Raw genomic sequence first — 12,500 nt, 5'->3', positions numbered from 1 at the left:
TACTGAGACTGACAGGTACAGAGGCCACACCTCCTTTACTGAGACTGACAGGTAGAGAGGCCACACCTCCTTCACTGAGACTGACAGGTAGAGAGGCCACACCTCCTTCACTGAGACTGACAGGTAGAGAGGCCACACCTCCTTCACTGAGACTGACAGGTAGAGAGGCCACACCTCCTTCACTGAGACTGACAGGTAGAGAGGCCACGCCTCCTTCACTGAGACTGACAGGTAGAGAGGCCACACCTCCTTCACTGAGACTGACAGGTAGAGAGGCCACACCTCCTTCACTGAGACTGACAGGTACAGAGGCCACACCTCCTTCACTGAGACTGACAGGTACAGAGGACACGCCTCCTTCACTGAGACTGACAGGTACAGAGGCCACGCCTCCTTCACTGAGACTGGCAGGTACAGAGGACACACCTCCTTCACTGAGACTGGCAGGTACAGAGGCCACACCTCCTTCACTGAGACTGGCAGGTACAGAGGACACACCTCCTTCACTGAGACTGGCAGGTACAGAGGCCACGCCTCCTTCACTGAGACTGACAGGTACAGAGGCCACGCCTCCTTCACTGAGACTGACAGGTACAAAAGCCACGCCTCCTTCACTAAGACTGACAGGTACAGAGGTCACACCTCCTTCACTAAGACTGACAGGTACAGAGGCCACACCTCCTTCACTGAGACTGACAGGTACAGAGGCCACACCTCCTTCACTGAGACTGACAGGTACAGAGGACACACCTCCTTCACTGAGACTGACAGGTACAGAGGCCATGCCTCCTTCAATGAGACTGAAATTGCAGTGGACTTTAAGGGAACACAGCTAAACTTTTTGCCCTTGTGTGCTGAAGCAGTGCCAATGTTAATACCCCTCAGGGGCAGACTGGTCCAGAGAGCAGCCACCCCTGAGAGCCAGGAATGAGTTTCTGCACATCGAGGCAAAGGTCACCTTCATCTCTAAGTTAGGAGCAGGTTTAAAAATGATAGTGTGCAGAAGTGTTCAGGCTTATTCATTAGCTCACACACTTCAAACATCACTTGTGTGTGTGTGTGTGTGTGTGTGTGTGTGTGTGTGTAATATATAACTAAGTATTGTTTTCAGATCACTGACTTAGGGCTAGTTGGAACTGTAGAAATGGACAGGAATTATTTATCGTCCGTAGAGATGAATGATTTATTCACACAGTGCTCTACGTGGTCGAATTGCACAAGCAGAGGTTCAACATCGTAATGCTGTCAAATCAAAGCTGGTAGCGTGAGCAGGTACGTGGAGAAAACAACGAGTGGTTTCACTAAAGGTGTTTCTTTACAGATCAGGTTTCAGTGCGCTGAAACCTGAGTACGCTTTCACATGAGTACGCTTTCACATGAGTGAACTTTCACACGAGTACGCTTTCACACGAGTACGCTTTCACATGAGTGAACTTTCACATGAGTACGCTTTCACACGAGTACGCTTTCACACGAGTACGCTTTCACACGAGTACGCTTTCACACGAGTGAACTTTCACATGAGTACGCTTTCACACGAGTACGCTTTCACACGAGTACGCTTTCACACGAGTACGCTTTCACACGAGTACGCTTTCACACGAGTACGCTTTCACATGAGTACGCTTTCACATGAGTGAACTTTCACACGAGTACGCTTTCACACGAGTACGCTTTCACATGAGTGAACTTTCACATGAGTACGCTTTCACACGAGTACGCTTTCTCATGAGTGCGCTTTCACACGAGTACGCTTTCACACGAGTACGCTTTCACACGAGTACGCTTTCACACGAGTACGCTTTCTCATGAGTACGCTTTCTCATGAGTGCGCTTTCACACGAGTACGCTTTCACACGAGTACGCTTTCACACGAGTACGCTTTCTCATGAGTGCGCTTTCACACGAGTACGCTTTCACACGAGTACGCTTTCACACGAGTACGCTTTCACACGAGTACGCTTTCACACGAGTACGCTTTCGCATGACTTCACTTTCGCATGACTACGCTTTCGCATGACTACGCTTTCGCATGACTACGCTTTCACATGCGTACGCTTTCACATGAGTACGCTTTCACACGAGTACACTTTCACACGAGTACACTTTCACACGAGTACACTTTCACAAGTACGCTTTCACAAGTACGCTTTCACAAGTACGCTTTCACATGAGAACGCTTTCACAATGTTTTACCGTGTTGTGATTCTGAGCTGAACTCTACATCCTTTACTACAACCGTACCACAAGACACTCTTAATTCCTACATAATGTACAGCTCAGATTGTTGTTATGGTCCCAGAGCGTCTCTTTAACCAGACTTCACACTTGTGTTTGCTTTTAACGCACTTCACACACAGGCTGGAGTTGATAATGAGTTGAATTCTGTGTGTTAAAGCAGGAGCAAGCAGTAACCTGTGCTCAGTGATGGAGCTCTTCATGCGTCACTAACTGCTATTTTATTTAAAACGTTCCTTATTTAGATTTAGTACACAATCTGAGATTAACAAGATCTCTCTCTCTCGCTCTCTCTCTCGCTCTCATCTTTTTTCTCCTTCTCCTACACTCCAGTAAACCACCATGAAATAAATACCTTCATAAATTTTCTTCACTTATGGACCTTTGTGTCTTTAGCAAGAAACCACACAACCATGATCCATTGTGGCCATGATTATACTGAACATTCATTCATTCATTCATTCATTCATTTTCTACCGCTTATCCGAACTATCTCGGGTCACTGGGAGCCTGTGCCTATCTCAGGCGTCATCGGGCATCGAGGCAGGATACACCCTGGACGGAGTGCCAACCCATCACAGGGCACACACACACACACACACACACACACACACACACACACACACTCATTCACTCACACACACACACTCACACTACGGACAATTTTCCAGAGATGCCAATCAACCTACCATGCATGTCTTTGGACCAAGGGAGGAAACCGGAGTACCCGGAGGAAACCCCCGAGGCACGGGGAGAACATGCAAACTCCACACACACAAGGCGGAGGCGGGAATCGAACCCCCAACCCTGGAGGTGAGAGGCGAACGTGCTAACCACTAAGCCACCGTGCCCCTTTATACTGAACATAATTATACTTATCAAAACTGGACTACACCAGCAGACAAATCCCAGCCAGCTCCATCAAAGCCTTTTCAACCAGCCCAAAATGACCCACACTTCACCAATCTCCATCTCTCTTTCCACTGGCTTTCTCTATATGGTTCCTACTCATCAAAACATGAGGTCCCTTTTTAGAACCTCCAAACTGTCCTGCAGTGGTGGAATCAACTTCTACCCTCATTCCAGAAAGCACCATCTGTCACAAGAATCTTCCTGTCACTTCCTGTGTTTTCTGTGATCCGATATCTACCCGATGGTAAAAAGACCAGGTCTAAATGCCCTCTGAAACGTTTTGGAGACGGATATAAATCCGATGGTACAAACCCCTACAGGAGGTGGTCTGGGACGCGTTTCAGATGAAACTAGACAGGTGTAAATGCATGTGGTTGTTCAAGCCACATACGTCAGCGCTAAACTCCTCCCAAACGGAACTACGTCACTCGCAGGTGATTCGCGAGTCGTCCATCGCTGTTAAGTAAATTTAAGTTACGTTTTTTTGTAGCATAAACGTCATAACTAGTTTTTTCGTCTTCTTTTTGATCGCGTTCTGAAAACCGCAAACACCAAAGCGTGTTCCGTTTCAATTACCCCGGAAATGAGGTAAAATATATTAGCATTTTGGGCGGGAGTAGAAAGATGGGATCGATGGGATCGATGTGATCGATGGCCTGATGTAAACGGGACAGTTTTAACAAATCAGATAGCTATCGGATCAGAGATAACACGTGAAGTGACCGGGTGTAAAAAGGCCCTGTGATTCCTGTGTCGCATGACATTCTGCAGATATTCCACACCATTTAAAGTAACAATAAACAGATAATGACTTCATTCATTTGTCAAGTTCTTCGATAAATACCAAACTGTTGTAGTCGAACAGGAACAAAACACTTGATGATGGAACATGATGATATGTGGCACTAATCCACTTAGGGCTTCATCAATGCTTTTGTCGGTGACACTCGAGTGCTTACTGACACTTGAGACTCATTTCAGATATATTAAAAAGACGTTACTAGTGGTTGCCGTGGTAACAACATTTACCAACTCGCATCCCAAATTGCTCTTGGGGCAATTTTCTTTCTTCCCAAATTGTTCTTGTGTCTCTCGTGTCACAGGAAGTCGCAGCTCTCTTTGTTAATGAACGTCTCTTTTTACTTTGTGGCTGTGAGTGAGTGTGTGTGTGTGTGTGTGTGTGTGTGTGTGTGTGTGTGTGTGTGTGTGTGTGTGTGTGTGTGTGTGTGTGTGTGAATGCAGCATGAGTTTTTAGTCTTATAAAGTGTAAAAAGCGGCGCCTTCAATCACGTCGGTGTGATGACTGAAGACAGAATTTTCATGACAATAAAGCGCTTGGGAACAAAAACAATGTTATGCATGAAAACCGAGAGATAAAATTGTTTGAGCTGAGGCTGAGCCAGATGTCAGGGTGTAATTCCCTGAGCTCACACACACACACACACACACACACACACACACACACACACACAACATGCTGCATGGCATTATAGGTGACCTTTACTTTTCATCAGCCGTGTGATATTATACTCAGCTGTGCATGCACAGGAACAGGAAGAACAGGAGGAGGAGGTGTGTGTGTGTGTGTGTGTGTGTGTGTGTGTGTGTGTGTGTGTGTGTGTGTGTGTGGCTCTGTTACTATGTTAGGACTTGTAGAATTATATCACTGTGTCTGATAAACCAGTTTGATGTTAAATAATCCAGGAGGATATGAGGCGAGTCTGTCAGAGGAAGTGAGTTTGAAGTGATGGTCATTTCCTGTCAGGTTAGCCTATGTTAGCTAGCATGCACAAGTTAGCATTAGCTTAGGTTTATATAGTACATACACATTCACAACTCATTGCTACTTATTGCAAATAATGAGCCATGAAACGTAAAACCATTTATTTATATGACTTTCAGTATTCAGGCCTGAAATCTTGTCAGGTTAGCTCATCCTTGCTAGCTGTTAGTAATAATTCGTTAGCTATTAGAAGTTAGCTAGCTAAATGTTCAGCTAAATAGAGTTACCTAGCATCTCAGAAATTCTTCAAAGTTAGCATAAAGCCGACTAGCATTAGCTTAATGAAGATTTTGAAGGTGCATAAATATAAAATAATATAAAAATCTGCTCATGTTAGTTACTGAGCTCATGCCAGCTCATTTGGCTAGTTCGGCTAGATAGCTAAATTAGCAATTAATGATTTAATTCATTTTGATGTGACTTTGCAGAAGCTAGAAAATGTGTGACTTTCCTTTTATAATTAAGCGATCTATCTATCTATCTATCTATCTATCTATCTATCTATCTATCTATCTATCTATCTATCTATCTATCTATATGATATCTAGGTGATATCTAGATGATAGCTAGCTAGCTAATTGTCATGTTAGCTCATGTTATATATGTATATTTGTTTATCTGTATATGCTACTGACTTCCATCATCCTATTTTAAACAAAATGTGCTACGTTTTTAAAGCTTTTTTTTTTTTTTTTACATTCTAGCGTATCTCATGTCCCTCGGTCCATCATCTCAGCACAGTGCAACAGCTCGATACAACAGCGGTCTTTTTACCGAGAAACATCAATCATTCTTCTTCTTCTGATTCCAGATTATTGCCCTTGAGAGCTGTAAGTGGTGGAATGTACTCACAGATCTACGTAGCTGAGCACTTTGTTAAGTCACTTGGACGACAGTCGTTGATTGAAACGTGCTCTACAAATAAAATGTACTTACTTACAAACATAGTTGCATGCTGAAGAGGCTTCCAAATGGACTTACCCTCTCTGGAAGAGATCCACATTGTGAAATTTGTGTAGCTCCACAGAAAACTCCACAGTTCCCTGTACTTCAGACATCACCTATTCCATCACCTACAGGGAGACACATAAAGGACAAACGGCATCAGTCTGGTGCTCAGGAAGAGCAGAGGTGTCCGATAAGAGTAGAATTACAGCAGAATGTGTGGTCACGAGTGAAAGAGAGACGGATCGGTGTGTTGTCTTTGAGTGTGGAAGATGAGTGTCATGAACTGGACACATGGGCATGTCTTCAAATGAGATAAATAGGTGTGCTTTGTGTGTGATAAATGGGTGTGTCCTGTGAGTGTGAGTGTGTTTATGAGAGAGACAAACATGCATCTGAGTGATCTGGATAAATATGTCTTTGAGTGAGACAGATAGGTGTGGCTTTGAGTGAGACAGGTGGGCGTGTCCTTTAAGTGAGACAGATGGGTGTGTTTAAATGAGAATGATGGCCATGGCTGAGTGAGACAGATGGGAGTGGGTTTGAGTGAGACAGATGGGCGTGTGTTTGAGTGAGACACATGGGAGTGGGTTTGAGTGAGACAGATGGGAGTGGGTTTGAGTGAGACAGATGGGTGTGTGTTTGAGTGAGACAGATGGGCGTGTGTTTGAGTGAGACAGATGGGAGTGGGTTTGAGTGAGACAGATGGGAATGGGTTTGAGTGAGACAGATGGGCGTGTGTTTGAGTGAGACAGATGGGCGTGTGTTTGAGTGAGACAGATGGGCGTGTGTTTGAGTGAGACAGATGGGAGTGTGTTTGAGTGAGACAGATGGGAGTGTGGTTGAGTGAGACAGATGAGTGTGTGTTTGAGTGAGACAGATGGGAGTGGGTTTGAGAGGGACAGATGGGTGTGGGTTTGAGTGAGACAGAGGGACATCTTTGGGTGAGACAATTATGATATTAAACAAAGAAAGAACAGTATATTTTTGAGAAGTGCCTTGGTGGGTGTGGCCTAATATTCTAATGAGCATGCCGCTTGAGGCCACACGGGGGAATAAATAATTTATTTTTCAATGACATAAATAATTTGTAAATTTTATCTTTCGAAAAATAAAAATTCGGTATATCCAGAGATTACAGGTCAGTGACTTCTGTCATCGCTTTAGCAAGTGCGTCATCTCGTTATCCAGAGAGAAAAAGAGCAAAATGAGAAAGACTTGAATGACGCTAGGTGAAAGCTGTGAGACAGGCTGTGTGACTCTCACAGCTCTCTGTGCCTGCTGTGTTGCATTCATCATCACTGTTTGCTCATGGTTACAGGCTGTGTTTACTGTAGCGACCCATTGTTAGCATAAAGAAAGTAACAATGGCCTGGATGAAGGCAGTAGCAGGAGATGAGTGTCTGATTACCCCAACACTGAGTCATCCAGGGTAATGTTTGCCCTGACCGACATGCTGGTGTCAGAGGAGCTCTGCATCATAGCAACAGAGAATGAGGAACACACTAATCACAGAGTGTACAGATGGACAAACCGCAGTCCAAGGATTTAAATGTCCAGACCTTTCACATTTCGCTGTCTCCCTGTCGGTTCGTTCACTTTTCACTGTTTATTATTTCTCTCACTGCACAGAAGACAAGAGACAGTTTTTTTTTTCTTTGAAAACATGAATTGGATGTGAAGAAAAGAAAAATATTATTCTCGGGAGATTAAGACAAATACTGTACCATTCCCCATAAAATCCACAGCATTGAGTAATGTGGGAACAAAAGTTCAGTACAGTACGTCATTCACTGTCCTGACTTTTACTACATTTCACACACACTGTCAAGCGCGATGAATATTGACGTGTACTGAATAGTGAAGGGAACAGAATACTGAAATGCATTCATTCATTCATTCTCTACCATGTGTGCCTATCTCAGGCGTCAAGGCAGGATACACCTTGGACGGAGTGCCAACCCATTGCAGGGCACACACACACTCTCATTCACTCACACACTCACACACTACAGACAATTTTCCAGAGATGCCAATCAACCTACCATGCATGTCTTTGGACCGGGGGAGGAAACCGGAGTACCCGGAGGAAAACCCCGAGGCACGGGGAGCACATGCAAACTCCACACACACAAGGCGGAGGCGGGAATCGAACCCCAAACCCTAGAGGTATGAGGCGAACGTGCTAACCACTAAGCCACCGTGTCCCCCTACTGAAATGCAATGAATACTAAAAGTTTGAGAATACTGAAGAGTATAGAATAGTGATTTGTAATGAATACTGAAATTGACATTATTTGGCAGATGCAATACATTTATACAACAGCGCAACTGAGGGTTAAGGGCCGTGCTCAGGGACCCAGTATTTTCAGCCCAATTGCCGGTCTTGTGATTTGAACTAAGGACCTTCCAATCAGTAGTCAAACACCTTAACCACCAAGATACCACCTCCCCACTGAAATGTACAGAATACTGAAGTGTAATAAATACTGAAATGTAGAGAATACTGAAATGTACAGAGTATTATAATGTACTGAATACTGAAATGTAATGAATACTGAAGTGTAATAAATACTGAAATGTAGAGAATTCTTCAGTGTACTAAATACTGAAGTGTAAAGAATACTGTAGTCTAAACAGTACTGAAATGTGGAGAATACTGAAGTGTATTGAATAGTGAAGTGTACAGAATATTAAAATGTACTGAATACTGAAATGTAGAGGATACTGAAGTGTACAGAATATTATAATGTACTGAATACTGAAATGTAATGAATACTGAAGTGTAATAAATACTGAAATGTAGAGAATACTGAAATGTACAGAGTATTATAATGTACTGAATACTGAAATGTAATGAATACTGAAGTGTAATAAATACTGAAATGTAGAGAATTCTTCAGTGTACTAAATACTGAAGTGTAAAGAATACTGTAGTCTAAACAGTACTGAAATGTGGAGAATACTGAAGTGTATTGAATAGTGAAGTGTACAGAATATTAAAATGTACTGAATACTGAAATGTAGAGGATACTGAAGTGTACAGAATATTATAATGTACTGAATACTAAAATGTAATGAATACTGAAGTGTACAGAATACCGAAATGTAATGAATACTGAAGTGTATTGAATAGTGAAGTGTACAGAATATTAAAATTTACTGAATACTGAAGTGTATTGAATAGTGAAGTGTACAGAATATTAAAATGTACTGAATACTGAAACGTAGAGATTAATGAAGTGTATTGAATAGTGAAGTGTACAACATTTAGCAGATGTTGTGTACAGAAGTGTGCAGAATACTGAAGTGTTAAGAATAGTAAAGGGCAACACATCACTTTTCTAAACAGATGTGTACAGTACTGAATACCGAAATGTAATGAATACCGAAGGATGAATACTGAAATGTACAAACTACTAAGGTCTACTGAATACTGAAGTGTAGAGAATGCTTAAATGTAGGCAATACTGAACTGTAATGAATACTGCAGTATATATAATACTTTACATTAGGGAATAAACATAGAACACTTTTCTGAAAGTGTCTCGATTACTCTGAATATTAACACTATGTTTTTTTCAGACTATGGCATAATGATCTAGAAGTTTAAAGCAGTTCAGGAATAAAAGAGAAGGTACTATTCTTCTGGTACTGATACCGGTTGCTCCGTTTCTGCGGTCGCACCTCAGTTTTACTGAACCACCACATTCTCAAACACTCTGTTCCCTAACACTGTCTTTAAATCTCTCTGTCCTTTAGTTTCCCAACTTATAATGTCCCTGTTGTTAAATCATTGAGCTAAACAACACGTCAGCTGATACGCAGCACAGATCACAGGGACTGCAGCGTAAGCGTAATTGGGATAGGAAACAAACACACGACTGTTCCTTCTTACTTATAAAGCAGAAGATTTTAGCATACAGCAATGTTTACATTATCGAATGCAATGCCATGAATGACACCGTTCTCCGTTCGGTCTGGTTTTACCCTGGAACAAGTGTCCCAGAGAGACCATCCTGATCCTCTAAAGCAGGGGAGTCAAACTCAAAGGCACAGTGGGCCAAAGTATAAAACTGAGATAAAGTCACGGGGGTTCCAAAGACATGCATGGTAGGTTGATTGGCATCTCTGGAAAATTGTCCGTAGTGTGTGAGTGTGTGTGTGAATGAGTGTGTGTGTGTGCCCTGTGATGGGTTGGCACTCCGTCCAGGGTGTATCCTGCCTCGATGCCCAATGACGCCTGAGATAGACACAGGCTCCACGTGACCCGAGAAGTTCGGATAAAGCGGTAATAAATGAATGAATGAATGAATGAATGAATGAAGTCACTGGTCAAACTGATGTTCAACCTTCTTCACATGGAAACAAACTTTAGTTTTGCTTAAACACAGGATTTGGAAAAACCGGAGCTCGTTATTACAAACACATAAGAAATTAAGTTAGAAATAAAAGACACATCGGTGGTGTTCATGTCACAAACTTTAACCATAGACTTTTTGACAAACTCTCCCTCGGATTTTGCCGTCTCTGCCGCCACGATAAACCTTTACAGCGGCTTCACTTTTTGATTTAGCTTTCATGAACATAGTCTGACGTGAAACCAGACTGTTTTTCATCTCCTCCGCCTTCTGGAGCTTCTGCGTTACGTCCGGGTCCTTATACTTCTCGTAATGTTTCGTGTCATAGCGTCTTCTTATGTCATATACTTTCGTTACAGACACGTTAGCACACGAGACGAACAGGTCTGTCCTTTATATCCGTGAACAGATAATCTGCCTCCATCCTGTCTTGAAAGCTCCTATTGTCCATCTGTCGTTTGGACATTTTTGTGGAGGGTGGAATTAAGTTGCCCGATGTGACTGTAACATGGTTGTTAACGACTGTCAACAGTTCGTGACTGCGCATCAATACAGTGGCAAGGCATTCTGGGATTTGTAGCATTAGCATCATGTGGCTAGCCAGCTGTAATGCACATCTGATATGATCTCGCGGGCCAAATATAATTTGGCTCTAAAGGTCACGGCTGTTTGGGACGATGAGGATGATGATAATATTGCTGTGGTGGCGATGGTCCAGCCTAGCACTCAGTGACATTTAGACTGAGCACTGTTTGGGGACAAAGCAGCGTTTGGCCCGAGCATCATGGCTTGTCATTTTGTCCTCTGATGGTAAGAGAAAGAAATGGAAGAAGTCCAAATGTCCAAACTGATCTTGTAAACATGTCGTGATTTTCAATAGTTCTGAATAAATAAAGTAGTAATTAAAGCTGTTAACACAACCAAACCTTGTGCGGAGCACGTGTACTACACACACCGTGTAGATCTGCATGCACTAACCCTAACCCTAGGTGGTGCTTCAGGTTTATGTAACTGACCCTGACATTTTAGCTCTCCTTATCCAGCATGTGGATCTGTTTCCCTAATTGCTTCTTCTGTCCTGCTTCCCCTCACATCCATCTTTCTTCCTCTCTTAACTGTAACTCTTCCCGTAAACAAACACTAAGCCTCTCGAAGATATGAAGACTCCTCCTCATATTTGCCATGACATCACCTCCCTCTACTGCTAATGAATCTCTTTACTCCAAACAACACTCCCTACTCCTAGCGATTCCTCCTACTCACATTCTCCCAGGTTAATGAGCCTGTCCAGGGATCATCTATGACTGTGGAAGTTACACATTTGTGGAGGTTTCCAACTTTGGATGCGTAATGAAATATTGTGGTCTAACAAGAAAGATGTCCATTTGACCTGAACCAACTCCCAGAAAACTTCACAAGGATATCCTCACCTGGATATCCTCACCTGGATATCCAGGTGAGGTACTACTAGTGAGGATATCCAGGTTAGGATATCCAGGTGAGGATATCCAGGTGAGGTTCTACTGGTGAGGATATCCAGGTGAGGTTCTACTGGTGAGGATATCCAGGTGAGGTTCTCCTGGTGAGGATATCCTCACCTGGATATCCTCACCAGTAGAACCTCACCTGGATATCCTCACCAGTAGAACCTCACCTGGATATCCTCACCTGGATATCCTCACCAGGAGAACATCACCTGGATATCCTCACCAGGAGAACCTCACCTGGATATCCTCACCAGGAGAACATCACCTGGATATCCTCACCTGGATATCCTCACCTGGATGACTGAGAACCTTCACAAACATGATTTAGAGTTTGTTTTGTTTGAATGATTGTGGCTGAACAGATGAGAACATAGCGGAATGTTATGATGATGTCACATGTCCAGAAGTCTTTGCTTCTACACCTTTGTATTGAATACTGGCTCTGACATCGTCATCATTCGGCTGTGTTCAAATATTCATGAGCGGCAGAGTGCGGCTGTGCAGTAGCTGAGCTTTCACATCAAGCCACGATGAAAGGATTTAAAACACACACACACACACACACACACACACACACACACTCTGATGTCCGTCCGTGTGAGGTTCGCTCGAGGGGCCGTACCAAAGTAACACGGGGAAAGAGGGAAAGGAAGCTGAGCGTAGGAGCAGAAATGAAAAAGATGTCTACTTTTAGCAATAATGCAACTTTTATGAGAGCACATCCTGAGCCCAGATTGAGAGGCTCGGAGATATGAGGTGATCTTTGTAGTGCTG

General features: G+C 43.2%; 1 protein-coding gene across 2 annotated transcripts in view; it reads right to left on the bottom strand.

Annotated features, from left to right (window-relative positions):
* Window positions 1-12,500, bottom strand: part of fam135b (family with sequence similarity 135 member B) — a 65,704-nt gene that overhangs the window by 39,210 nt on the left and 13,994 nt on the right. For both annotated transcript variants that reach the window (XR_007144221.1, XM_047820023.1), the window contains exon 2: window positions 5,915-6,006. Coding sequence is in view for 1 of the 2 variants with exons in the window: in XM_047820023.1 (XP_047675979.1) it covers window positions 5,915-5,991 (77 nt within the window). In the remaining variant the exon portion in view is untranslated. The remainder of the gene's footprint in view (window positions 1-5,914; window positions 6,007-12,500) is intronic.

This window comes from Tachysurus fulvidraco, chromosome 10 (assembly GCF_022655615.1).
Source record: "Tachysurus fulvidraco isolate hzauxx_2018 chromosome 10, HZAU_PFXX_2.0, whole genome shotgun sequence".
Taxonomy (NCBI): domain Eukaryota; kingdom Metazoa; phylum Chordata; class Actinopteri; order Siluriformes; family Bagridae; genus Tachysurus; species Tachysurus fulvidraco.
This window is presented reverse-complemented; position numbering and strand designations above follow the sequence as displayed.